Source organism: Lepidochelys kempii, chromosome 25 (assembly GCF_965140265.1).
Source record: "Lepidochelys kempii isolate rLepKem1 chromosome 25, rLepKem1.hap2, whole genome shotgun sequence".
Taxonomy (NCBI): domain Eukaryota; kingdom Metazoa; phylum Chordata; order Testudines; family Cheloniidae; genus Lepidochelys; species Lepidochelys kempii.
Window position 1 is genome coordinate 15190009 of NC_133280.1, and position 27227 is coordinate 15217235.

The following is a 27227-nucleotide window of genomic DNA, read 5'->3' on the forward strand; positions in this document are numbered from 1 at the left end:
CCAGGGCACTAGACCATGGTAGAGGGGAGCGGAAGAGAAGGAAATGCAAGTTAATAGTGTTTGGCTGCTAATTATCATAGTAAGACAGCTGACCATTTTAAGAGAGAGTCACATAATTTGGGATCAGATGGTCAACAATTCCAGAAAAATGGGAGGGGAAGAGAGAAGATTTACACGGGACTTGTCTCCTTTTTGGAGGGATACAGAACATACTCGTGGGAGATTCCTGAAGCAAACTGAAGGTCATTCCATTACACACAGTGGCACCGTCCCCTCCTACCCAGCATGCTAGAGGAGCTTCAGGGTCCCTCATTTCAGGCAGCAGATTTGGAACAAGTTTTAATTCATGCAAGAAAGTAAAAGAATTAAGAGTTTTGGGTTTCCCCCTTGTACATCCCAACAGGGGGAAACCAGCTACTTCAAACGTACACAGCACACACGCACAGACAGAGAGAGTTATTTTAAGAACTCTTTTGTTCAAGAAACCAAAGACAACGGCTAACATAATTAGACTGAAATCAGGTCTGCTTCTGGACTAAACAAACACAGTCAGTAAAAAGGTTTGTCTAAAAGAGATTTTTAAATTAGCTGCAGCGCTAACAAAAAACCCCCACCCATTCACCCCTCTGGGTCCAGCACTTCCACACCGGCACTTCCTTAGAGTCTCACGTCTCTCCTTGGAGTTTTTGGTACAGATACCCCAGGCTTCTAGACAGAAGAATCTCACCACCCTGGCACTGGTCTCACTCCTATCCAAGTGGGCACTCCCAGGAGTTATGTGACTGAAGGCTACAGCCCATCAGGACTTCTTGGTTCCAGTCTCTCTTCAGACCAGTGCTCATATTTAATACAATGGGTTGAGGGGGAAGACTATTGACGCAGGGAAGATGTCTCAGAAGGACTCATGCTCCCAACTCAGTTCCATCTCCGAGTCTGGGGCCTTCCCCGCTGATGCATCCCCTTTCGCCAGAGAGTCAGGGTCCTACAAGGAACCGAGCACGCTCCGCTGCTACTGACTGCAGTGGTGGGCTGAGGGGCTTCTGCACACAGGATCAGGCCCCTAAATGAGGGTCCACCTTCAAACGGCAGGTGCAACTCATTCGCTATCTGCAGAGCTGGGTGACCCCCTCTAGTGGTTACTTCACTGCCCACCAGGTTGTGGTCTAACCCTGACCATAGTGCAGACAAGGGAAACCAGTCTCCTCTTGCGTGTACACAGCTCCCATGCACTCGATGATGCACCCACCACACAGGAAGCCTCCGCACATCAAGAGCCTGATAGCGATTAGACGTACCTTGGACAGTAACACACATGCCACTGGTATGGTATCTCCACTCAGGGAGTCACGCTGCCAGCTTGATACTCCCTCCCCTCCCCCCATCATATAATGGGGACAAAGAGAAGTAACCAGCTTTTCCACTGGGGAAAGGAAAGCGTCAGAGTTCTTGCAAAGGTGCGTGCCACCAATATAAAGAACTTCATGCACCGGATGCTGGCTGGACTCCCCTCCCATCAACGGCAAGGGCTGTTCTTTTAGGGCTCGTTTGTCTCATCTGTCACAAGCGTTTCCAGTTTCTTAAAAATCTTTTAAAAATTGAATTACGTTGTACTTCGACGATGTGACCAGAGACTTTGAGTTTACACTGGATATTCTCATGAAGCCAGAAGCGTCAGACATCTCACAGAGGTCATGTCCTATCTGGGCACCGGCTGTTAGCACAATACTGACGCTCCTCTTTCTAGCAGAAGAACGCGCATACCAGTACTCCAGCATCTAGACTCTCTGGCCAATCCCACGAGAGGATTAAGAACCCAGGGCCAGAGTAGGTGCTTGTCATTAATCACTAGGAAAATATTTGGCATTAGAGGCAGGTTCTGCTCCAAAGAGTGAGTGAGTGCAAAGACTATTTAAAAAAAAAAAAAAAAAAAAAAAAGAGGGGTTTAATTTTACCAATTGCGATTCTCTTCATTCTGGCGAATGAACTCTTGATACAAGGTTTGAGCAACAATAATGAACATTTAGTGTCTGGAAGGGACAGATTTTAAATACAACCTAGTTACACACTCTGCTCCGTTTCTGTTCCACACAAGCAGCAGTCCTGCCACATGGAAAGGTGTGTTTGAGGGGTATACTGCTTGGGAGGGGGGAGACATCGGGGTCATTAGAGATGGCTGGACAATTTCTTCCTCCTCGCTTGTGCTCCAAGTTTAAAATAAAGCCACTTGCCCTTCCAAGTCTCTCAGTGCTCTGTTCCCAAAATATTATCGGCGTTGAACTGTCACACTCAAAAGGTGCCTTACGGTTCATTTCACACTTGCAGCTGGGAAGGACTGGCACACCTGGCATGATTCCCAATGGGTGACAATTACATTACTCTTGGTAAACTGAGTTTATTTTCTATGAGCCAAGTTGGTCCAGTACAATTCTAGAATAAGCTAATAGAATCAAAGTTAATCAGCTGAGGTGACATGACCTACGGAGTGTGCACACCGAGGGTGTTCCAAAGCAGGGCCGACAGCTTTAGACAAAGATGAGGTTGAACCCATTAAAAACAGCCACCTTGATAGGTTATTCATAGGTGTGCTGACACCCACCCCGGAGTTTATTCTCACATTGCAGTTTAAGCAGCAACCACAATAATGAAGGATATAATTCATTAAAAACTTTGAGTGTGTAACACTTCCCCCTCTTAATCTCCAGTCTTAATACTGCAATTTGCTAAATCCTTCCGAAAATGCTGTGTTTAAAAATACAACAACTCCGGATAGTGGGGTTTTTAAAGTAGTCTGAAAGCAACACTGTTTCGACTGAATCCAGGCAGTGCTGATGGCAGGCACAGGAATTCCAGATTGAAAGTTGATCTAACTCCAGAGTCTTTGCTAATTTTATAGAGGGACATTATAATGTTTTGTTCAACACAAAGTAAAACCAGAACAAACGATATCTGAAGGAAGGAACACTTCCACACTTCCAGCCAGAGCACACATCCAAATTCTGGAGTAAAAAATTATTTTTAAATAAAAAACTTAAATCCTGGATGTTCCATTTCAAAGGCTATTAACCCTCTCAACTCACATGTGAAGTTCATTGCAGACCGACTGAAATACTGCTTGCCAGGGTGCTTACCGATGTGTAGTTACTAAGAACTGCGTAGCTGGAACAGCTTTCACCTCCCGGATTTCCAGCTCCATCCAGGCAGACTGGCGTCCCCTCCACACCACCTCATCAACACAATGAGCCCAGGAGAGAAGTCAGCAATAGCTTAGTGTGTATCGAAGAGTTAAACACAAGACGGAGGCAGCTACCCTAGAGAAGGCAGCTCTGCTGTCACCCAGAACCACAGGGAGAATTCCATTTGGTGAAGGTTAATTGCATGTCTGGGTTTGGGGATAACTGGGAGGCTCATTAAAAAAAAACAAAACAAGAAGTAAAATCTCAGCAGCAGGGGGTAGCACTAATAAAATGGGACAATGCTAGTGTTTGCTAGACACACACAGAGTACTTCTCCCCTGTAATACTTTGGAAATGAAGCCACTACCTTTCAATATTAGTGCTGATCTGTAATTTACGGAGAAGGATCTGGGTAAGGTCAAAGGTTGTGAAACTTATTCCCACTGCGATTGGACCTTTGACCCAGTTCATGCTGAGTCCTTTGTACAAGCCTCGGATTAGTCCCTCTTCTCTTATAATCTCTCGCATGGTGGGTAGGATGGAACCGTACACGTGTCCCATGACTCCGGCCGTCTGCATTCGCCGACGCACCACGTCCAGAGGGTAGGAGGCCGACTGGCCGATCAAGCCTGCGCAGGCGCCAAACGCAAGACGTTCCAGGGGGTATGGCTGGGCTCTCCCACTGTGATCTGGGAAAGAGGGAGGAAGAGGCAGTGTATAAATTGCTTCCTGGAGTAACTGCATAAATACAAAGTTACATGGTCTAATGGCCAATACAGCAGAGAGGGCGTCAGGAATCCTGGGTTCTCTTCCGCTAGAGGTGTGACCCTACGCAAGCCCTTGAGTGTCAGTTTATCCAGCTATAAAATGGGCACGATGTACCACATCCTGCTGCTTCCCAGTCCAACAGAGGTGAGGAGAGAGGAGACGTCCTTTGGTGCGGGATCAGGGAGGCAGCTTTAAACCTTTTATGACCAAGGGCTAAAGCTCTGAGAAGCGGTTCTGCTGCCAGCCTGAGCTGCCGTCACCAGGGTGTCAGCATTCTGACGCAGGGTGAGCTTTACCTGCATGCAGTTTCTTCAGCGACTCGTAGGTGAAGAAGCTAAGCCCGGCGTACGGGATCACCCCAAGGATGGTGGGCGCAAAGCCCCTGTACAAGGTCTTCAGCCCCTCCTCCCGGGAGATTCGGATGAAGACATGGAGGATATTGCTGTACCTGTAGAAACACAGACCCCAGACATTACCAATGGCCTTTGTGTGCAGGCAGAAATGCTTCCAACCTGCCTCTCAGGGGGACCCACAGGTAACCTGCTTGCTCAGCTGGAGAAATCCACCAACATTTAGCTCTGAGCGTACGATGGGGAGCTCAGAAGGGACTTGATTAAGATGCAGTTTTACAATAAAGCTATTGGAAAGAGCTGGCTTTGTCATTTGTCCATGACCTGTTGACCTAGCAGAGGGCATCTGGTTGGGCCTGTCCTGAAGGAGCAATGTCAAACTGGCCTCTTTGTCCCAAACCAGCACACAAGGTACCTCTCACTTGTGAGCTGATCACTATTTGAATACTGACCTTGTGGGGAAGTCTCTGGCCTGTGTTACGCAGGAGGTCAGAGTAGATGGCCTTGGAATCTATTAATCTCCTTCTGGAGAAGAAAGGTCACTGGCCTATGTCAGACTTGCCGATTCCCAAGGCTGAGTCACCAAACCCAGAGTTACACCAAAAGCTTAGAACAAGGCACGAGCCGGAAAGATGGATTAAAAATCATGTGACCTTCAAAACCATCCACCTCCACCCCGGATGCTTACACCCATTCCCATTAGCCACTTACATCTCCTTCGGCGTGACAGCCATTCGAGCTCGCACCAGGTCCAAAGGGTAGGTTAACATGGCAGCTGTTGTTCCTGCCAGCGAGCCAGCAATGAATCTGGGCAAAGGAGTCAACGTTCTAAAAACGAAAGGGAGACAAAACCAAACCGATCACACCTGCACAGAATAAGGATGGTACTTTTTCTTAGGCTTCCTCCCACAGCTACACTGAGCTGGCTTCCAGCAGCTACTTATACTGGGAGGGGGCAGAGGGGAGCTTGGTGCTGGTGACAGGCTGGGGGCTGCAGCACGCCTGATTTGTGTCTTTCAGACACATCTGCACTACAGCATGGAGAGGGGAGTAAGAGGCCATGCACTAAAGTGCAGGGTGTTTGGTTTTCAGCACTCTGGGGAGGCTGCGTCCCGTTGCTTCTCTTGGCAGTGCTAACCCCAAATGCTATCTGGGCCACTCCTTGCTCACCCACCTAGAAGGCAGGATCTTATCAACCAGAGGGAATCGGCCTGGGACACAATGCAGACTCTAGGCAGCAGGGACACCCCGCATTGCTTAGCTCCTGCCCCACGGTGCTCTACACAGCTGCCCCCTATCCTGGGCTCTCCACCAGTACAGCGTTCAGCTGAGCAGCGATAGGTTCTCACAGCCTAGAGGCACCCGTCACCTACATAACAATCCTAATTCCCACAGGCCTCCAGTCCATACAACCCCTCTCACCCCAACAGTCAGACTCTGCTCCTACGACTAGGCTCAACACTGGCGGCATCTTACTTTCCATGAAAGCCGTAGTAGCTTCCCAGGAGTTGCTTGTACTCTTCGTGCGCACAGAACTGGATGGCAGCATATGGGATCACCCGGACCATCGTGGCCGAGTTCCCACGCCACAGGCTCAAGAAGCCGTCATTGAGGTAGGTGCGATAGATCAGCCTATAGGCTTCCTGCATGCAACAGAAAATGAAAACGGGGTCGAAGGTGAGAGGAGACGACGCTTCCCACTCTTCACCTAGGATGGAGCCAGAACGTCTCCAGCGGGAGGAAGCAAGTCCCAGCAAGACGGCTTCCCTTGGGCCCCCAACCACAATGAGGTGGGAAGACAGTCGCTATTTACATTCCCTCCTTTGGGCTGTGCCCCGAATACACAGAACAAGAGCATCAGCATCTCTCAGATAGGAGAAGCATCTTTTAAAAGAGAATTGGACACAAGCAAAGCTGGAAAGAGCCAAAGGGCTCAGAGCGGTTTAAAGACAACATGCCTTTTAGTTTCCTCTTCCAGGGCTGGAGTGATGTCTGCACAGACCACTTTTCAACCCAAATCAATAGACTCATTACAACGCAGAAGGTTTTGGGGATTATAAATATTAGCATGTGCTATCTGTAGCATCAACCTGGCACATACATCATAAAGCACTCTACAAACCACAGGGAGGGATGTCCACCCAAACTCAACTGTGCAATAATCTTTTAAAGAATCCCACTGCTGGCTGAGTGATAACATTGGGTGGGGGAAGATGCAATACCGCATTATGCCCAGCAAGATGGAGCCCAGGGTGCCACCAAATGAAGAACTGATTATCTGCGGTACAGCAGCACCCCTAGGCCCAGAACAAGTCTACGACGGCCACTGTGCGAGGTGCTGCGCAAAGGTATGATGGAGACAGCCTTGCCCCAAGGAGCACGATCAGTTACACTGTTACAAATCTTTTCCTCTGTGCTACTTCGCTATAAACATTGCTAATAAAATTCAAGCCAGACAGTTAAATACAACAGAGCACTTTTATTGCTATTCCTGCCATTAATCAAACCCTTTACATCAACAGGAGACAGACATCACCTCACCTTGGCAGAAAATCTGTTTGCAGACACTAAAAAAAAAGAAAAGAGAAGAACATTAGTGTGTGGACTTGCTGCACATTTAACTAGACAGAGTCCGACAGCCATGCAATTTAGCGAGTAAAATCTATGGGGATGAACTTGGACACCACAGAAGCTGCAAGCTGTTATCAAGCCTTTTCTAGTTCTTAAGTCATGAATTGCATAAAGGAGCAACATAGTGAAAACTTGTTCACATGTGACTGTTGCATGGCCTTGAGAGGATTACAAATCTGTCAGGAATTAGAAAGCAACCGCAGAAGGTGCTGGATTGCTAAAGAAACAAGGTTTTGTTGTTTGTCTTCTTGTAGCCCGGCTTCACACCTGCAATAGGAGTGTTATTAGAACAGAGCATTTAAACACCCTGTAATTTCATCACCAAATACCTTGCATGTCACAGTTAAAGGAAAGCTGTCAAAACTTTGAACAGATGCAAGAAAAGAAATTACACCCAATCTTGCAATGAGCTCCAGGCAGGTATCCTCCCTCCTGCATGGAGTCCCGTTGAAGTCCTGCCCTGTGCAGGATGGTGGCCTCCGGTTGTAATTTGTGCATGGAAGGGATCTATTAAAATATGCTCGACTCTTCACCTGAGAGATTGGCTTATGGGCCACAGGATCTGTGAGCAGCCGCACAGTAACTAGCAGGCGCCGTACGCTTGCTGAGGAAGAAAGCTTCATCTGCTGAGGGCTGTCTGGAAACTGTTTATTGCAAATGTCCACTGCACTGGAACCAGCTCTTCTGCCCTCCCAGCAGCAGGCCACCACACACTTACTAATTTACAAGGGAACTTTTGTAGCTCAGATGGCCCAAGGCTGCTTCCAGCTGCCTGAATAGGAAAGCCACTGCCAGCTAAAACCCCCAGACAGTGAGAAAGATAAGGAAACTCTGCTGGATGCCAAGAGATCAGCCAGAAGTGGTGGTTTCTAATTAGATCGTTCACCTCCTCTGCAGAGAGTTTAACTAGACAGAGAACTTGGCTATTTATAAAACATAGGCCTGTACAAGTTAATGGTGATTTGTACAAACAGCTGCTAATTCACCCCTATTCTCCAGCTCCCATTACACCCTTCAGCTCTCAGTTTGGATCTCTTATGGAAAGTCTTAAACAGGGGAAGTGAAGGGCTCATTCCAGTGAGGTAGACAGTGAGGTGCTATGCTACACACAACTCTGTCAATGCCTCTCTATCCCAACCTAGAGTCACCCTAGCTATCGAAGCTCTCAGATCTCTCCCCCACCCACCCACATTAGCTCTGCTGATGCACTTCTGTCCTGTCCTGCAGCCCCCTGCTATTCCAGAATGGGGCCTCTGCTAAGCCGATATTGATGATCAAGTCAAATCGCCTCAAAATGAATCACATCTAAGGGATTAGATTAAATCGAACTCATTTAATCGGAGATGCAAACCAGATTTAAATCCTTGGCCTCTCTCTCTAAAAGTCTACTACGTTAGGCTACTGTGCACGCACGCACGCTTACTTGTAATATTTAATATTCCTGGGTCGTTCTTCCACTGAAACGGATTTATCAGCCTATAGCTGCAATCTGACAGATGACAAAAATGCTCCCCGTTCTGATCAAATGCATGAGGATGGTCTAGTCAAAGCAGCTGAACTTGGGTTTTCAGTTACGCATATTTAGCATATGGGATATGAAAAGGAATTTGTAGTATAAAGCCAGATATTTTGGACTCTACTTCATTGACTCTTGAAGCAGTCTGTAGAATTGATTTAACTTACAACCAGAATATTTTAACTTAATAATTAACAATGTAAGTTTGAGTAAATATGTTCTTCTTACCCATCCTTTAACAGGAAACCCCTGGTGTTTATTTACTTCCGTCTAATTTTCACCATGTCCCCATTCCCTCCTTCCCCTATTCCCTGAGGTTAAGCAGCCCAATAGCATCTTTGTACTTTTCAATGTATATCTCCAAACTGAACCGTCTCACGAAGAGCAGATGTGAAACCCAAACCACTACGCCAAGCCTTCAAAATGGTATTACCCTCCCCCCCTTCAGTTTTAACGGCAACACCTTACAATACATGGCTGCTATATGTTTCGAGAACCTCCCTCACGCCCACAGACGATAAGAGCATGCAAGACCCACACTCACAAGCTGCGCTCATCTTCCACTAAGAAACAGTGGGCTCAGTCCTACACCATGGAAGTAAGTGGCAATATCCCTATGACATGTGGGCATAATCCTAACAGATTTGTGGCCGACTGTCACCTTTCGGGATCAGAACCTATATCCCAAGCAGGAAACAAAGGTCCCACGCTCCTGTCAAAGCCACACAGGGTTTTCTGCAGGTTTAGGAAGAGCAAAACGTCAGAGCACAGACCAGCTGTACTGCTGACAGAGGAGAACAGGCACTCTGTTCTTTTAGAAGCTGTCTGCTTTCTCAAGGGCTCACAGCATTCACCTTGAAATATGATTTTCGTCCTATCTAGCGGGGCTACTGCTGTTTTTGCAACAGCGCCAGCCAATGCACCAGACATCAGGGAGTTGATCACTTTCCTTTTATCCGGGCTCCCCTAGGAAAAAAAACAAAAAACAAAACACATTACATTGCTCAATGAAGGGACAGAGTTGGGTGACTGGGATGCAAACAAACTTTCCTGTACATAGCATCTAAGCATATGCCTGCACAGCAGCAGTCTGGGCACTGAGATAGGGGAACCAGAGTTAGTTACACTGGGTGAAACTGTCCCTGCTGCTAAGCAACACTCGAGTTATACCTGTAGAGCTGTATCCATGCTGGAGCAGTACTAACCCAGGTTAGCCCCAGAACATCCTAGCGCCTATCTCAAGGTTCTTAGTGCTGCACTAAGCTGCTCTATGAATTGTTTCCTAGTGCATTATGGGAGAATTTGTCTGTCCTTCCTAACCCCTGGAGGGCTATGGGCACCCAAGTTCTGGAACCCAGGTTACAACCTGCACCTGCCCTGCAAAGCAGATGGGTTAGAGCCTGTGTTAAAGTGAAGTCCTGGCTCTAATCTATACACCCACCAGGTAAGGAAGCCTGGATTCAAAGCACGTATAAACCCAGGGAAAAGCTGTGTGCGGGTGGACAGTTTATGGCTAAAGCCCAGGCACAATGCAGACATTCATACAGCTGTCTCAGGGCTCTTGGGAGTACATTTGCTTAAACAGTATTTCAACATGTGGGAAACAGCAACTAGCAGTTCTTTACTGCTCAGTTTCTTTCATGAAGCCTTTTATTCACAGGGACTTAGGACAAATGGAAACCAGCGTCAGGGCTTTGGAAACTCAAATACCACCTCCAAAATGCCAGATACTCCAAAGCAGAAATTCAGCTCTGAGCTGGACCCTGAAGAACAAAGATTAAAAGTAGCCTACCAGAGTACAAAGTTCCAAAGTCAATGACCTCTTACCCAGAAGGTGGCCTATCCCTTCCCTGCTAAGATTACAGTGAAAAGCACTGCCCCCCTCTTGATTTAAGTTAAGTACTGAAAGCAGGTTTCTGGTTTTATTTTAAACCTGCACTTCCAGGGACACCACGACCTTATTTCAAACTGGCCCCAACACCACAGAAGCATAAGGCAAGACAAGTTTCTCCTGCGAGATAACTGCAAAGGAAATAGCTTGGTTTCTTATATGCCTGTCATGTTTCAGATTTAGAGTGCAGTTTGCTTTTCATAATACATGCGCAGAAAGCAAGCCAGAGTGTTAAATCTGACACACTGAAGGCAACAAACTGTCAGGAAAGCACAGATTAGTCTTGCCCATGTTAGCTTTTAAAGACACATTTTATGTTTGCATGGCATGTATTATATGTTAAGTGCTCTTTTTTCTCAGATGGATTTGCCCAATTATGACTGTACCCCTTGGTAATGTTGTCTCTGTTCCCCTCGACCAAAGATCTTTAAAAAGCTACGTTATCAAAAATTCTGCTCAATTGTAGTCACCTTCTGACCTCTGCCTGCCCAACCCTAGACGCAGGCAAGAGGTGGGCTCATCTTCAGCCCAAGTTCTGGACAAATAAAGTAAGGGGGAAAACAAGCCGTAATTACTTCTGTAATTACTTCTTTATTCGAGGCCTGTATCAGCCACACGCAGCCCTTGCTAACGTTTGCGGAGTTCTTTAAAACAAACAAACAAACAAACAATCTGCCATGAGACTTCTGCAAGGGGTCAGCCCAGTATCAAAGGCAGCAACACATGCTGCCATAGGTAGGACTCCCAGGTGGTGCCTCAGCGCCCAGAGGGCTGGGAGCTGACAGTGCCCCACTCTGGCTCCCTCCCCCACTCTCCTCCACCCACAGCAATCTTAAAGTGACTCCAGACTGAACTACATCCCAGCAGGAGAATGTGTTGAGCTGGCTTATCCTAAGTCTTTGGAGGGGATGAGGAACAGAGTGAGCAGCCGGGGAAAAAAAAACATTCCCAACCCCATTTAAATAATTCAGCATAGCGCCGAGTTGTATGGAAGAGTATTAGGAGAATCTTGCTGGAAAATTCAGGAAGCGTTTCCAACTTTAGCCTGCTAGAGTCCCAGATAAGCAAGAGTTGGAGTTGGCAAAATTGTGTGGCTTGTTCTGTTGATTCTCACTAACTGACTTACACAGGGACTAATCCAGGAAGGTTGGGAGCAAGCAGCTTCTCCGTGCACTGGCTAGTTCTCAAAGCGTCACTTTTGTTCCTTTTTGCCAGTTCCTTAGAACTGCATTTAAAAAGTCTGCTTCAGACACTCTTGCTTCCCAATCATTTTTCTGATGCCAGCCAAGGACAAACTCATACATACCAGAGTTTTCTCCTCTCTTCCCCAGATTATTAATGTAATGAAGGAAAGAGAGGTTCTCGTGAATTTCACTTTGCCCCCTAGGCACACCAGGCTTAGCAGAACACTACATTTGTAAAAAGGACATTGGGAACAGATGGTTTGACCTTTCCATGAAATTTAAAATCCACTGATTCCATTTATATTATTTCCTATTCAGTACTTTAAATACTTTTCCTATTTTTACAACAGCAGCTTCATCACTACTGATACAACACAGCAAACATGCTGACCTAAGGCAGAAAGAGGAGATGTTGGTTATTAGAGCAAAGGCAGGAAACCAAGACTTGTGGCTTCTATTTCCAGATCTGCAACCAAATGCACAACCTGGGACATGGAACGAGTTCTCTGCAACTCAGTGGGATACCCATCTACCTCCCAAAGGGTAGACAGGAGACCAGAGGCATTTCACTGATGTTTGTAAAGTGCTTTGAAATCTTCAATGAAAGCCACTGTTGTACAGCATAATACTTGTAAGCACTGCAGCCGTTTCAGGGCTCCCCATATCAGAGGTCATTTATTTTTCCTTTATGGAATAGCAGCCAGCCAAACCAAATCTCCCCTCCTCCCCCTGCAAATCCATCACACACACCCCTCTAGAACTGCCCGCTCTTACCTCAGATAGAACATGGGTTGGTACAATTGGCTCCACGCCATTCTGTTTTAAACCCACTTGACCTTCCTTCACACCATTACCCATACCAGTCGTGCTTACTAGGCAGAAGATTTGTGGCTCCTACATTTTGATGATAAAAAAAAAAAAAAGCAGTGGTTACATGAGAGTAGAAATGAACATTTAGGGATTGTTACCAGCTTACACTGGAGTACACAACATGATCTGCAGTAGAGGCCACCTCCAACTGGTAAACCCCCGTCTTAAACCACCCACTTTAAAAGTATCCCAAAAAGGTTTCCAGCACAGTTTATCCTCCACAAACCAGCCAACTTCTGCTTAGCAGCTGATTTCTAATGTTCCCTTAAGTGTGTGGTTTTCCTGTAGTTAAATACTGGGCTGTTATCACTCTGTTTCCCCTGTAAGGCTAGAAAATATGAATTTTACTTTTGGAATCTGATTTATTATTTCCTGGGCCTTCACTGATGTGTGTTGGACCTTCAGAGACCTCCAATCTTTGGAGCCATTGACAGTGTAACAGATCCATGCTCCAGTCTATTTGACTTCAGTGGAAATACATAATAATTGCATCTTTATTCCTTAATATTTTAATAGGAGGGAAAGTAGTAATTGTCATTATGCTTGCTAATATTACATATTAAGATTCCAACTGGTACTGAAGGTTCTAAAGGACAAATTTCCAGAATTGGCACCACAGCATTTCAACTGTTCTAAGAACCAAGATAGAGAGACAAAAAGGGTTCAAAAGGAGATTTTTAGATTTATTCCCTGTATTTATTTTTGTCTTTGTTACCATCCAGCAAGTGTGTCATTGACATCCTCCTATTAATTTTTGATGTTCTACTTCTTCCCACAAAGGATTTCAGTTGTAAATTATATTACTCTTGCTAGGGAATCTTTAAAATTGTCTATTGCCGCTCTCCTCCAGAACATATTTCTTCTCTGTCCACTTCTAACATCCCAGCTCTTGATGACAAGATCAAAACATGCATAATTTCCAGGAGCTAAGAATCAGATACTAAAACTGTTTTACTCCATCATTTGCAGTGAAGCATTCAAGTTGCCAATCATTCGGAGCTTCTAGATCACATTGGACAAGGCGCATTGAAATTTAAGACCTATGCATGGAAAATGGAAACAAAATTGTCACAGCAATAACTTCAGGAAGTCTGGCTTGAGCAGCCAGGTGCTATTTTAGGAAAGTGATCGATCCAATGCATCATCACATCTTCCATAGAGACTATTCTGACAATGCCAATGATTTAAGTGCATAAATATAAATACATAAGTGTCTCCAGAATTTCGTTTATTCACACTAGTTTCAAGCATGTGTGCACTGCAGCTCATTTAACATAGAAGGTTTTTCTCACTTTGATATATGCTCTCCAACTACTCTCATCAAGGGAAGGGTTGCCCAAACCTTTGCTACAGAAGCACATGGATACCACAGATAAAGACCTGAAATACGAAACAAATTGTCATTTCAATTCCTAAACTTCTATCAGTGTCTTGGCTCTTGTACTTTGAGTTTATATTTTCTCTACAATGAAAAAAAGAGACTCAAGGATACATTTAAAAATTCTCAGCAAGCAGCTTTTATCTGAGGCAGCAAGTTGCACTAGACCTCTTTATGAGTGGGTCAGAGCTTTCCTAGAGGCATTCCTGCTCCAACATGATGAGCCTCAAGTGGTCCCATTTGGTTAGTCTCCACTGTAGAGGGGTCCCAGTCCCAGCTCTGACACACTCACTGTGCCCCCTTAGGCAAATCATTTCACCTTTGCCCTTGTTCTATACACAGGGAAGGTGAGGCCCACCAGCGGCCCATCTGAGAGAGGTGTTGCAAGACTCTCTCAATTAGACTGAAATGGGGTGGTTTTTTGGTTTATTTTGTTTTTTGGTTTTTTTTTTAAATGAAAGGCACCGAACAAGCATTCTTATTGTGCTATTTTAATCACATCACGGCCATAAAACACTCCCAAAAATCCGTTGGTCACTGCAGCAACACCAATGTAAAGTGAGACACAGACAAAGCTCCTCTGTAATCATGCATGACCAATGTGTTAGCCAGAAAGCTATGCATGACCCATGCGCTCACTTCACAGCAAGAGAAACAGCCCTAAGTATCTTCAGCACCAGACACTACCTGTTTGATAGAGCCACAGCCCATGGAAGCACAGCGATTTGGAAAGCTTGCGATCATATTCCCTTAGGGTTCAGTCTGGGCAAATGCAACCTGGCTGTACTTTACACAGCATGTGTGTGTGTTATTTATATTGCAGCAGCACATAGGGGCCCCAAACAAGGACCAGGGCCCCCACTGTGCTAGGGGCTACACAGATTTGTAATGAGAAGACATTCCTTGGCCAGGAGAATTTATAATCTGAAAGCAAAGCTTTTGGCCAAGGTGGGCTTCAAGACTGACTGTTTAGCGAGTAACACACACACACACACACACCCCGTAACAAGATTCTAGCCGGCCTGCAGGAGAGTATAAAAAGAGATCATGACATCAACCAATTTAAAATCCGGTGAAATCCACTCTCATTTTTCAAGGAGCAGAAGAGGAGAAATTTCTCTATGGTCTAGCCAGATGGAAGGTGTAATTTAACTCATTAGGATTCTGCATCATTAGTCAGCAATCAAATGCACAATATATTTTCACCTCAAAAGAAGTTGGCTCTTAGTCACATTTATCCACATGCGTTACAGACAAGTGTGTCATCTGGCTATTTTATAAGCCACATATCTAGATTCTTTCTAGGCATCCTAAACGTATTTTAGTAATTGTGGAAATATGGGGGGGAGGGATAGCTCAGTGGTTTGAGCATTGGCCTGCTAAACCCAGGGTTGTGAGTTCAATCCTTGAGGGGGCCATTTAGGGATCTGGGGCAAAAATTGGGGATTGGTCCTGCTTTGAGCAGGGGGTTGGACTAGATGACCTCCTGAGGTCCCTTCCAACCCTGATATTCTATGATTTATGTGAGCTAAAATGAACTGCCTGCCCCATGTCCATTACTGGATACACAGTACAGTCTACATGTTAAAAAATTAAGCAGCACTGTTTGACTCACCTCTTTAGCTTTGCTCATTGAGTATTTGAGCACACTGCAGCCTCCAGAGTAATTAAACTGTAAAATTAACCCTTCAACAGGTCAGGTGTTCTGTTTTCTTAGAGGCTAGTTTTGGTAGCTCTCCCTGATTAAAGGAAGAGCAAAACAGAGTCAAGTTCTTCAAATAATGCAGACAACTCACTTGGAGAGATGTTGCACAAGGAAGAATTTAGTTCATTGCCCGGACCGAACCCTAAGGGAACATGATCACAAGCTTTCTAAATCGCTGTGCTTTCATGGGCTGTGGCATGAACCCTAAGGCATCAACAGCTCTTTCATTTAAAGAATTGATTTTTTTTTTAAATATTTCAAACTTATAGCACAACTCATCACATAAAGATGAATTCACCAAGATACCCTGCAAGTTGCAATAATAGATGACAGGAAGGGTTAAGCCAGAGTTCTCTGGATATGGAGACAAAGTAACAGAGTTACATTGCAGGTTACTATGCGTTTCCCTTTAAACTGACTTCTCAATTAAACCTACTTACAAATAGTTTGACTTGATATAATCTGATCTACAGTACACGAAATCCTTAGCTTGTCACCCAGCTACATCCTTTCCTGGGGCAGCCAGCATGACAGGTACAGCGGGCAGAAAACAGCAACTAGAACAAGTTCTCTCTTGGCCCCCTGGCAAGAGCTAATCCTGCATTGATCACAAAGACACTCACATTGCATGGATGTTTATTCACCGCTTCACTAATGCTGCAAAATCTGTGTGCCGTGCCCAGCTGCTCTTAAGCACTCTGACACCCTGGCAAACATAAAAGCAGACCTAGCCATTCCAGTTTACACATTTACTACTGTGGTCAGAATATAGCAGAAGGCCAGGCATCCGGCACACACAAACTGGCTTGCAGCCTGTCATTGCCAAAAAGACATTTGCCCTAAAAATACCCACTGGAATTTAGATCTATTGCAGGACACTAAAATTTCTAGTAGAATGTCAATTACTCCAGTGTGAATGGCCAAGATATTACAAAGCAAACGTTCAGCAGTGTCAGCTAGTTGCATGTCAGCTATGGTTATTTTCTAAGAAACATTTGCTTTTAGCTTGGAGAATGCCAGTGGTGACTATGGAAATGGTTTAGAACACTGGACACGGCGTTCTGACTGACAGGTAGTGGCCTAACCACAGGGCTCTGGCCGACAGAGGCATACGTCCCATCTCCATGGGCATACGTCCCATTTCACAACAGCAGCAGGACAAGCAGTGCACTTCAAATTAGTTGCATTTTTCCAGCAGATGCAGTTAAGGGTTACTGTGGCTTTGTGCCACAAGAAATATGCTATAAACACCCAGAAATACAGTTGTGATTGATCCAAGAGAAGCAGGTCTGAGGGTGAACAGGTACAAGGCATGCAGAGGCCTGGAAGGCATTTCCTTCTCTAATTAAAGCTCAGAGGCAGATGGCCAGTGACAAAGGGAGCTTGGAACAAAATTGCTGCTTGTTTTTCAACACAAATTTACAGCATAAAATGGAGTCTAATAATTAACACCTACCACATGCCATTCATCCCCAAGGATTGCAAAGTACTTTATAAATGTATATACACAGATTACCTTTACCCACTACCAAGATACAGGTACCACAGCACAGACCAACATATTTCATATTGGCTCCGTATTAGCTTCTATCAAGAAATTGTAAATACTGCATTCAGCTGAAGCTGCAGAGGAATTTAGAAGGCAGGAGGTAATTGCCAATGTTAGATCGGCATATGCGCAATGTGCCCAGCCATTTGATGGTGTCATCACAGCCAGGCAGAGCAATAGTAGCCTGCCGTTGGAATAAGTCCATGGGGCACTCGCCAAGGATATGAGACAGTCTGAAGTTGACCACAGCTGCGTTGTGGGTCATTAGAAAAACCCCATTGAAAGAGGTTGGCCACACAACTGCCCTGTCCTGTTCGAAATTGGGTCAAAGTTGACCACCAGTGCCTTGGCAGATCAAAACGTGGTGGACAGATGGTTGGGTCTGTGATGAGAGAGCGATTAATGACGGTGGTCACTGATCACTCGTTGCACCAAGCAGATTCCACCGTCATGTCGTGTGGTGGCACAAGTGACCATAAAGGATATCTATAAGACAGGTGAGCTGGCGGGTGGTTGAAGAGATCTGCGTACAAAGGCAGATCGCTGTTCTCATGGATCTTGGCCAGCAGCATAACTGAGGCCTTCTCATGGTGAATATGGGGCAATGCTAAGTATCAGTAGCCGTGGCAATGGAGTTGCCCATAAAGTCCTGGTTAACAATACACATGGCTTTGTTGAGCTCTACATCGACCAGATGAGTGACACCAGACAGGACAACAGTACTCTGCTGTTGAACGGCAAAGGGCAAGGACTGATGTTCTAAGCGTCCAGGTGCTCACACCCTAGATTGAGCCAGTCAATTTTCTGAGCAGGTCGTTCCAAGGGCTGACCTTGGCTGCCGTCTTCCTCAAGTGGTTGCAGTACATTAATGACCTATCCAACATCACACCAAAGTAAACTGGGTTTGGATTATGCTGCAGGTGTTGGCAGTTGAGGAAAACGTTTAACTCGTGGCTTGCGCTTGCATTATGCAGATTAAATATACTAGAAACCATCTGGGAAAATCTCAGCTGCAGGTGCCATCGACTACAATGGTCTGCCATGAGCTATTTTGCCTACTAACACCTGTTTTTACTAGAAGTATCATGTTCGCATCTCCTTTTCTCCCATTGCTTTGCACTAGTTTTTCAGACTAAGCTTCTCAAGGAGGGAACCACATCCCCTTATATGAGGGTACAGCACCGAACAGAACAGGAATCTGTTCCTGATTATGGCCTCTAGGCACTACCATAATATAAACACTGTCTGAAGTAGGAATTCACACCAGGGTGGAATTTCAATTTGATGCAAGGAAAGTTACATACATAGCTCCCACCGCTACAGGGCCATACAAGCTCCATTCAGAAGTGTTGGTCTCACTCATTGACCAATACCTACTTAGTTCCTACTTGTTCAATTTGTTCATCATCTCACTAATGATCATTCCTCCCCGTTTCAGTTTATGGGAGATCACTTTGCAAAAGAGTTTTCACACATTTTCCCAGACAAAGTGAACACTTAACTGAAGTTATTCAACATCAGTCAGGAAAAAGAAAAGGAGGACTTGTGGCACCTTAGAGACTAATAAATAAAAAATAAATTTTTGTTAGTCTCTATTTGTTAGTCTCTAAGGTGCCACAAGTCCTCCTTTTATTTTTGCGGACACAGACTAACACGGCTGCTACTCTGAAACCTGTCAACATCAGTCAGGAAAGTCAATTGATTAGGTTTGCCTCAGTTGTTAAACTGAGCGATTGAGCTTGACAGAAAAAGAGGTGTGGTAACAGCTGAAACTCCAGAGGCTGAGGGCTTGTCTACACTGGCACTTTACAGCGCTGCAACTTTCTTGCTCGGGGGTGTGAAAAAACACCCCCTGAGCACAGCAAGTTGCAGCGCTGTAAAGCACCAATGTAAACAGTGCCCCAGCGCTGGGAGCTACACCCCTCGTGGAGTTGCGTTTTTTAGTGTTGCCAGTGTAGACTAGCCCTAATTCTTCCTTCAGATGAAAGCCACATTGCTTTTCACATTTGTCAAGCCAGTTCTGAAAAAGCTCACTCCATAGACTTGGACTGGAGAATCAGTCCAAACACAGATTTATGTACAAACTTGACCCTGATGCATAAGGCCTGAAAAGTTCATGGAATTTACCAGTTTGCACCCATGTTTTTTAGCACAATGCACACTTTAGTGATTCATTAATGAATCACTGAACGGACCTTTCGTTACCAGAAACGTATCTTCAAGTTCAACATGTTTTCCCAGTTCTAAAGTACAGGCAAATACTGCTTGTTTTCCCCTACTCCCGAAGAGACAATACTATTCCAACCAGCACAACAACATGTAAGAAAGGAGATAAAAATTCCTTACATGGTTTTAGACTATCTAGCTTGAACTGAGAGAAAGTCACTGGCCACTGGGGAACGCTTATTTAAAAAGCCCAGTAATTAAGCCAACTGCGCTAGTCAGTGCTGTCAGGCCCTACGGTTTGAACTGAGCTCAGAATGCCTGTTCCACAAAATGGAAAAACTTGGCAACTTCAGAGACCACAACTGATTCTCTAAAGTGCAGCTGGGAACTCCTCCACAATACCTTCTATAGCCAAAGACTGGAGATTAGTTCTTTGCTGCAAGACAAATAAGCAACCCTGTTGAACTGGGAGGGGGAGAAATTAATTCATTAGGGAAGTCTGAGGAGCCAGACTATCAAGGTGAGGGAGTACACTGTCTCTGACAACTATCCTCACAGCAAAAAGAGAGGAAAAAAAGCAGTCTCCCAGAAGCCTGCAACACTCTGGTCAGGCAAATTCAACCTACCCACTATTGATTTTCCAGCCAATCAACCTCAGTCCTGACTTACAACACCCCTGCCACCAGGGGCACTGGAACAGGGGGGATCTGGGGGCCACAGCCCCATCACTTTTTACTGACTGTAAGGGTCAGCGACGGGGAGGGGGCAAAAAGGAGCGAGGGGCAGGGTTTTGGAAGGAAGGGACAACGTGGGGGCAGGGCCACAGTGTCGATTCCCCCCCAGTTGGGGAGAACTTCCGTCGCCCTGCCTGCCACCCTAGTGCAGGGTATTTCCTTTGCAGAAGGGACTGGATGTTCAAAAATGTACAGAGACAAGAACACTGTTGAGGAAATTTATCACAGGTGACACGAGGCAGATATGACGCAGAGCTGCCAACAGATGTAATGCCAGGGTCATTCACTCAACATACCCTGAATCATTACCACAAAACAAATGAGGCTTTACAACTTCAAAGGCACGCATGGTGCTTTGCAGCATAAGTCAACAAACCCCTGGCCCTGCAGAGCTTACATGCAATACAAGGAGGCAAAAGCTAAAAGACATTGGGGGAGAAGGGGAAAGTCACTTGAACAGTTTGTTTCACATTTATCTTGTCAGCATCACATATCTGTCAGTGAATTAAGCATGAAGCCAGGTACGAGCAGAGGATGGGAATGGAGGCAGCAGAAAGCTAGCCTGGAGAGAGGAGTTTTGGGGAGGAGATGGAGGCTGTTGGCCCATGGGATGCAGCTCCAGAGACAGAAAGGGAAAGAGGCACCAAGCGCCTAGCTGGGAGGAGGCAGAGGGTTTGTTAGAGTGAGCAGTGATGGCACAGAGGGAAAACACAGGCCGGCAAAATGTTACAAGAGTGACACATGGTTAATAGGCATGGTATCGTCCTCACAGCTGTCTGTACACAAAAGTTCTGCCTACACTTGCTTTTTACCTGGTCCATCACTAGGGTTCCTACAGTAAATATAAATAATACTTGGTGTTCTAGGCTTAGATCAATTAAAATGGCTTAGAACGTGGCTACATGGCTTTTGGGAGAAAAATTTGACAGGGGGGATGATGCGGGCAGCCATTGTGGACTGACTGGAGGCAGGAGTCAACATTTCGATAGTGACTGAGAGATGACAGGTAGCTTGGGGACAGGCTCTGAAGGGCTTTGAAAGCGAAGACAAGCAGCTTATGGTTTGAACCAACAGAGAAGGGGGAGCCAAGGAAGGGGTGCAAAGAGAGGGGTGACATGGTCAAGGCAACAGGCTGGGAGAATAATCTTGGCAGCAGCATTCTGATCAATGTAGCACTAATCAAGCTGTGAGATGCTGAGAATCTGAATGAGAACTTTCCCTGAGTGGATGGAAAGGAAAGGTCGTATCTTAAAGGTATTATGCAGAAAGAATCTACAAGGTTTAGACAGAGAGTCTGGAGGTGAGGGACTAGACAAGCAGATCACACAATAGCTAGAAGCAAAGTGTTTCCCCTTTCCTTCCTGTCACTGACTGGAATACAAGCATTGCTAGTCCGAATACTTGCAATCTTCATCCGGAGCTATTTCAGTACAACAGCTTTGATCATTATAGCCTCTACCTTAAAACCCAGATTTTATTTAAGAGGGTCAGAGCTCAAGATGATAAAACATTAACTCAGTCTTACTTCATTAAACCAGAACTGAAACGGATGTGCCTTAACAGAAACATTTTTCTTATTTCTCAATAGTGATGCTCTTTCATGTTGCATATATGGTCTGAACTTCAGCTGGAAGTATCCAATTATTTCAGTTCATTTTAACCATGCTATGGCACATCTTATATTAAGTTGCTACCGTGAACTTAAGCATCCGTCCTGCCTAACCAAAGCACTTTGTACAACGCTGTTAAGATACACCCAACTTGGTAGGCCCAAAATTTGACATAATGGCGCATATTTTGACTGCCATGCATGACAACAAGGTCCAGTGGATTAAGAGCAGATCTGGGAGCAAGGAACTCCAGAAGTCTAAAGTAAATCAGCCTGAGTTTTGGGGTTAAACAACTTACTCAAAGTTGCACAAACTGTGCTTCTGCTCATCCCCTCTGCAAAGTGGGGAAAATACCTTCCCTTCCCTGCAGAATTGCAACAATTAATATTTCTACAGCAATTTGAAGAAGGACAGCACTAACTACATCAGCATTAATGCATTAGTGCCAGTTTTACATGAGAAAGAGATATACATCTCAAGGGTTGGTGGGTTGGGTATATTTAGCAGCAGAATTGCCAAGGAAAAGGTGACTGGTTCCTGTACCTTTTCTAATACTAAATTTGTTTGGCCTAGTATGTACTAAGCCCATGGTAATCTGCTTCAAGAGGTAACAATACACTCATTTCAAATCAGCACTGGCCACCTGGCGTTGTATTGTCCTTAACCCTTAAGGTCCGCATGCCAGGTACAGTACATCTATGAAACACCTTGCCTCCAGGTGGCCCTGGCCCTGCCTAAGTCAGTACATTGCAGCAGCTGTTCACAATGGCTGTACAAAGATACTACCGTGGCAGAGGCTGTGAAACTGGCCTGGAGCCAGCAAGACCTCAAAGCTGGTGCTCTCTCTGCCCCAAGGACCCAGTCATTCTGTATACAGAGTTCCTGCTGAAGTAAAGCGGAATACTGAGGGAGATCTAATTGAGAGAGACTGCAAGACAATAAGACCAAAATCTGAAGGGTGGGGGGGGGTTCAGTGTGAATGGCTGATTTCCAGAAAAATGTCAAGCACCCACAATTCCAGCTGAAGTCAATAAGATGTGCAGATACGCTGTGCCTCCGACAATCCAGCTCTGGTGTTTCAAACCAGGCAACTAAATTCAGTGGCCACTTTGTTAAACATAGAAAATAGGCCAACATTTTCCGATCGGGTCATTTTTAACTGCATTCACTTTTAGATCATGGGTGAGTCATACCAGCCCTCTAGAAACCCTTACAATACAGACTCTCTTCTCTCCATTATTTTGTCACACTCACTGACTATAGATACCTCCGGTTCCCCTCATCACTTCAGCCATTTAAAAAAAAATAAATAATAAAGCATGTTTCCAAAACATTCCAAATTGCCCGTGGGGTGTTTGTGTGGTTGGTAAAACAACCTCCAGAAAAAGCCTTGCATATTAAGAGGCTGTGAAGCACAAGGATGCAACCTTATCTTCCAAGTGAGGATGAACTTCAACCCACATTTTTTAGCTAGCTGACTAGCATATTCCTGTGCAACTGCATTCATTAACTTCACTGCCATCTTTAAACCCTCAGCGCTACCCAAGACAGCAATTGTATAGTGCAGAAGCTTGACATTTTATAATATAATAGCAGTAATTAGTACACCTTTAGTGTAGTACCTGGCATATTCAGCAGAACTATAAAATGGCACTGATTAACTTACATGACCCTTTCCAACATATTCTGCTTTTTGTTGTTGTTTTTTTGTTCCACCTTTAAGACTAGTTTGAGCATGTTTTCCCACTTCCATGTTTGGAGGCAGAGCCAGGGCAGTGGCTAAACTGGAGTGGGATAAGGGAGGAGAGATTCAGAGTGCTCAGTACTCCATGTGTTACTTTCTAGCCCTCCTGTATCTATCCCTGAGCAACAACATCCAGCCCCATATTCTTCCCACAGTTATTTCAGCTTACAAAAATGCACTTATCTAGTGGTCTGGAAACACATATCTGAAGGAATATTTGGCTTGAACAGAGCCTTGAGATGATCATATTTAAGGAACAAACACCTGATGCAGAAGATTTCTGTATCATATGTATTGTATTTTCAGATTTGGTTCTAAAGTGTTAAACGTGATATTCACAGGGAAACTCTGCCCCTTGAACACATATTGTTTGTGCAGAAACTTGATGGTGGCAAGAACAGGAATAGCAAGTAGGCCTTTTACCATCAGAAGATCATGGGGGAAGGGAAGAGAAAACGGAATTATATCAAGTCAATATTAAGAGGAGATATTTGCTCAATATCTCCTCTGAATACACTGCATCTGAGAAGTCCACTAAGAAATTATTCCTAGTTGTTGGTCAACTGACCAGCACAGTAACTCAGCTTTACCCTTCGACTGATCTTTACCTATTCATGGTAAATAGGCCCAATGCCCTGTGATGGGATGTTAGATGGGGTGGGATCTGAGTTACTACAGAGAATTCTTTCCTGGGTATCTGGCTGGTGAGTCTTGCCCACATGCTCAGGGTTCAGCTGATCGCCATATTTGGAGTCAGGAAGGAATTTTCCTCCAGGGCAGATTGGAAGAGGCTCTGGGGGTTTTTCACCTTCCTCTGCAGCATGGGGCACGGGTCACTTGCTGGAGGATTGTCTGCACCTTGAAGTCTTTAAACCATGATTTGAGGACTTCAATAGCTCAGACATAGGTGAGAGGTTTATTGCAGGAGTGGGTGGGTGAGATTTGGTGGCCTGCATTGTGCAGGAGGTCAGACTAGATGATCATAATGGTCCCTTCTGACCTTAATATCTATGAAATCTATGATTGCCAAATTTGACAGGAAGTTGAAAAATACTATGCAGCTTATCACCTGATCATTGACCCAAAGACAAAAGAAGAGGGAAGAGAGGGTGGTTGGGAAACATTGCAAAGTATCCCCCAAATACACACTAAGATGCTTTTCCACCACCAGAAAGACACCATCAAACAGATCGGAGCTTGCATGCTCCAGGCTGACAGAGCCAGTGACCAGATCCCTCTAACCCACAAGCCAGCGCTGTCCACTAACACAGGGCACCAATGAAGAGGGTCAAAGGAATATTTACACAATATCACAAAGCTAATTCAGGGGGGCCTTGTCCCACAATGAGGGGGGCAAAGGGGTGCACCAGAAAGACCCCTAACCCACACTTCAGGGTCCCATGTAACTCAGGAATGGAAGGGAGAAGGTTTCAGGTTTTCCCCTGACAGCAGAGCGCTGGGACAGGGTGCAACTACCCCACCCACGGAGAAGGGGCTTCCCATGACGGGATCAAGTCCTTGTGGGTGCTGCTCCCCCTCTCAGCCCTTAGCATCCTCTGGGAGGGGACCTGAGCCGAGAGCAGAGGCACCAGCGCCCCGGGGAACGAGGGGGCCGTCCAGGCAGGGACCTAGGTGACAGCTGGGGCTGCTGGGCCAGTGAGGAGGATGCCCCACAGCAGGCTGCCGGCCGCCCCCCAAGCTGGTCAGGGGCTCTGAGCCCCACAGGGCGCTGCGGGGGGGGGGAACTAGACCGTCCCCCCCGTTCCCCAGAGGGGCTGTGGTTACACCTGTGCCCCGGGGCAATTACTCGCCCAGCTCCTCTGCAGCTGGGGGAGGTTACCCCTGGGGGGCCCTCCCCTCCAGCAACAGGGGGCAGCCAGCACCTCCCCAGTACGATACTGAGGGGGATGACCCCCCCAATTCAGGGCTGGGGGGCGACCAGGAGGACCCCCCCATTCGGGGCAGCCAGGGGGACCCCCCCCATTCGGGCTGGGGGGCGGGGCAGCCAGGGGGACCCCCCCCATTCGGGCTGGGCGCGCCCCTCCCCCCGCGGAGGGCTCCCACTCACCGGCTCGGCCCCGCGCTGCCCCGCTGGGTCCCCGCGCTGCTGCTGCTGCTGCTGCCGCCGCGGCCTCTTGGGTCCCCCGCGGTGCCGTAGGCGCTGGGCGGGGCTCCACTCCCAACCGGCCAATCAGTGCTGGGGGGGGCGGCATTCTGCCCGGTGAGTGGCAGCAGCCCCAAACACCGACAGCTTCGTCAGCCAATCAGCGAGGGGAAGGGGGAGAGGGGAGACGGGAAGGTGAGCTGGGAAAGGGGGGAGTTGGCAGCTGCACCGGGCACTGCCCCCCCCCAGTCACTGGCCCCTCCCTGCGCTGCCCGCCCCTCCCCCCCAGTCACTGGACCCTCCCTGCGCTGCCCGCCCCTCACTGCCCTGCACCGGGCACTGCCCCCCCCCAGTCACTGGCCCCTCCCTGAGCTGCCCGCCCCTCCCCCCCCAGTCACTGGCCCCTCCCTGCGCTGCCCGCCCCTCACTGCCCTGCACCGGGCACTGCCCCCCCCCAGTCACTGGCCCCTCCCTGCGCTGCCCGCCCCTCCCCCCCCAGTCACTGGCCCCTCCCTGAGCTGCCCGCCCCTCCCCCCCCAGTCACTGGCCCCTCCCTGAGCTGCCTGCCCCTCACTGGCACTTCACTGCACTGCACCCATCACTGCCCTCCCCCCCCCCAGTCACTGGCCCTTCCCTGTACTGCTACTGCCCTGCACCTGTACTGCCCTCCCCCCAACCACTGGCCCCTCCCTACACTGCCCACTCCTCACTGCCACTTCGCTGCTCTGGGCACTGCCCTCCCTGTACTGCCACTTCTCTGCACCAGGAACTGCACCCAGCATGCACTCACGGCACCCTGTACTGGGCCTTGCACCCTATACTGTCCGCCCCGACTGCATCGGTGACTGCCCACCCCCATTGCACCCAGGACTGCCTGACCTTTCCACTGCCCATCCCCACTGCACCCTGCACAGGTACAGCCTTCCCTTCACCCCCTGTACACTGGGTACTGCCCGCCCCCGCACACTGCACCAGGTATTGCCTGCCCTCACCCACCCTCAGTGACCATCTCTCACTGCACCAGGCATGCACCTCGCGCTGGGATTTCCCACCGCTCACTGCTCCAGGCACTGCAATCCTGAACTGGATGACGAGGTTACTGCATGTTCTTCACAGGATCTTACTCACTACATGTACATCACTGCATCATGCTCGTGGTGCAACCTTGCACCATACAACGGATCACGGTGCCCGCTCACTGTTACCTGCTTTCTACCCTTGCTCATGGAGCCACACTGTGCCGCACCGCACTCCCTAAGCTGTGCTCTGGTCACTCTATTTCACAAACTGTTCAGTGCTATGTGCTGTACTGTAGTGTGATGTGTCCTGCAAATATCACACTAATGCTTTACAACTCAGACAAAAACAAAAAAGAATAATTCCAGGCTTAATTCCAGAAGAGGGGCATTCAAGTACTTCGTATTGTTATTTATTTGGTTTGCAATAGTGCCTAGAGTACCCAGTCAGGGCTTCATTGTGCTAGGCACTGTCCAAATACATAATAAAAAAATAGTCCCTACCCCATGGCAATAGGATCTGGTAACTTTATTTATGTATTTATCATGTGAGTTTCTTTCCGTTGATATCTTTTGTTTTCTGCCATCTCCAAAGGAAATTCAGGTAAAGCTCAGTGGTTTGAGCATTGGCCTGCTAAACCCAGCCTTGTGAGTTCAACCCTTGAAGGGGTCATTTAGGGATCTGGGGCAAAAATTGGGGATTGGTCCTGCTTTGAGCAGGGGGTTGGACTAGATGACTTCCTGAGGTCCCTTCCCACCCTGATATTCCATGAAAGCAGAATTTAGGACAGAATGATTCTTGTTTTTTCATTTATGGCCATCATGACTCACCCTTCAA

At 46.8% G+C, this 27227-nt stretch overlaps 1 protein-coding gene across 4 annotated transcripts in view; it reads right to left on the reverse strand.

The window, feature by feature from the left end:
- Positions 1–25423, reverse strand: part of SLC25A42 (solute carrier family 25 member 42) — a 33522-nt gene extending 8099 nt beyond the window's left edge. Inside the window, exons 1-8 of one of the 4 annotated variants that reach the window (XR_012156216.1) lie at positions 13676–14144; positions 12288–12407; positions 9293–9404; positions 6833–6858; positions 5768–5934; positions 5003–5119; positions 4238–4389; positions 3129–3862 (exon numbers count right to left, since the gene is read on the reverse strand). Coding sequence is in view for 3 of the 4 variants with exons in the window: in XM_073324443.1 (XP_073180544.1) it covers positions 3537–3862; positions 4238–4389; positions 5003–5119; positions 5768–5934; positions 6833–6858; positions 9293–9404; positions 12288–12407; positions 13676–13744 (1089 nt within the window). In the remaining variant the exon portion in view is untranslated. Of the gene's footprint in view, positions 1–326; positions 3863–4237; positions 4390–5002; positions 5120–5767; positions 5935–6832; positions 6859–9292; positions 9405–12287; positions 12408–13675; positions 14148–25337 lie in introns of those variants that run through there. The other 3 variants (XM_073324444.1, XM_073324441.1, XM_073324443.1) reach the window with 3 other exon arrangements.
- Positions 25424–27227: the final 1804 nt, after the last annotated feature.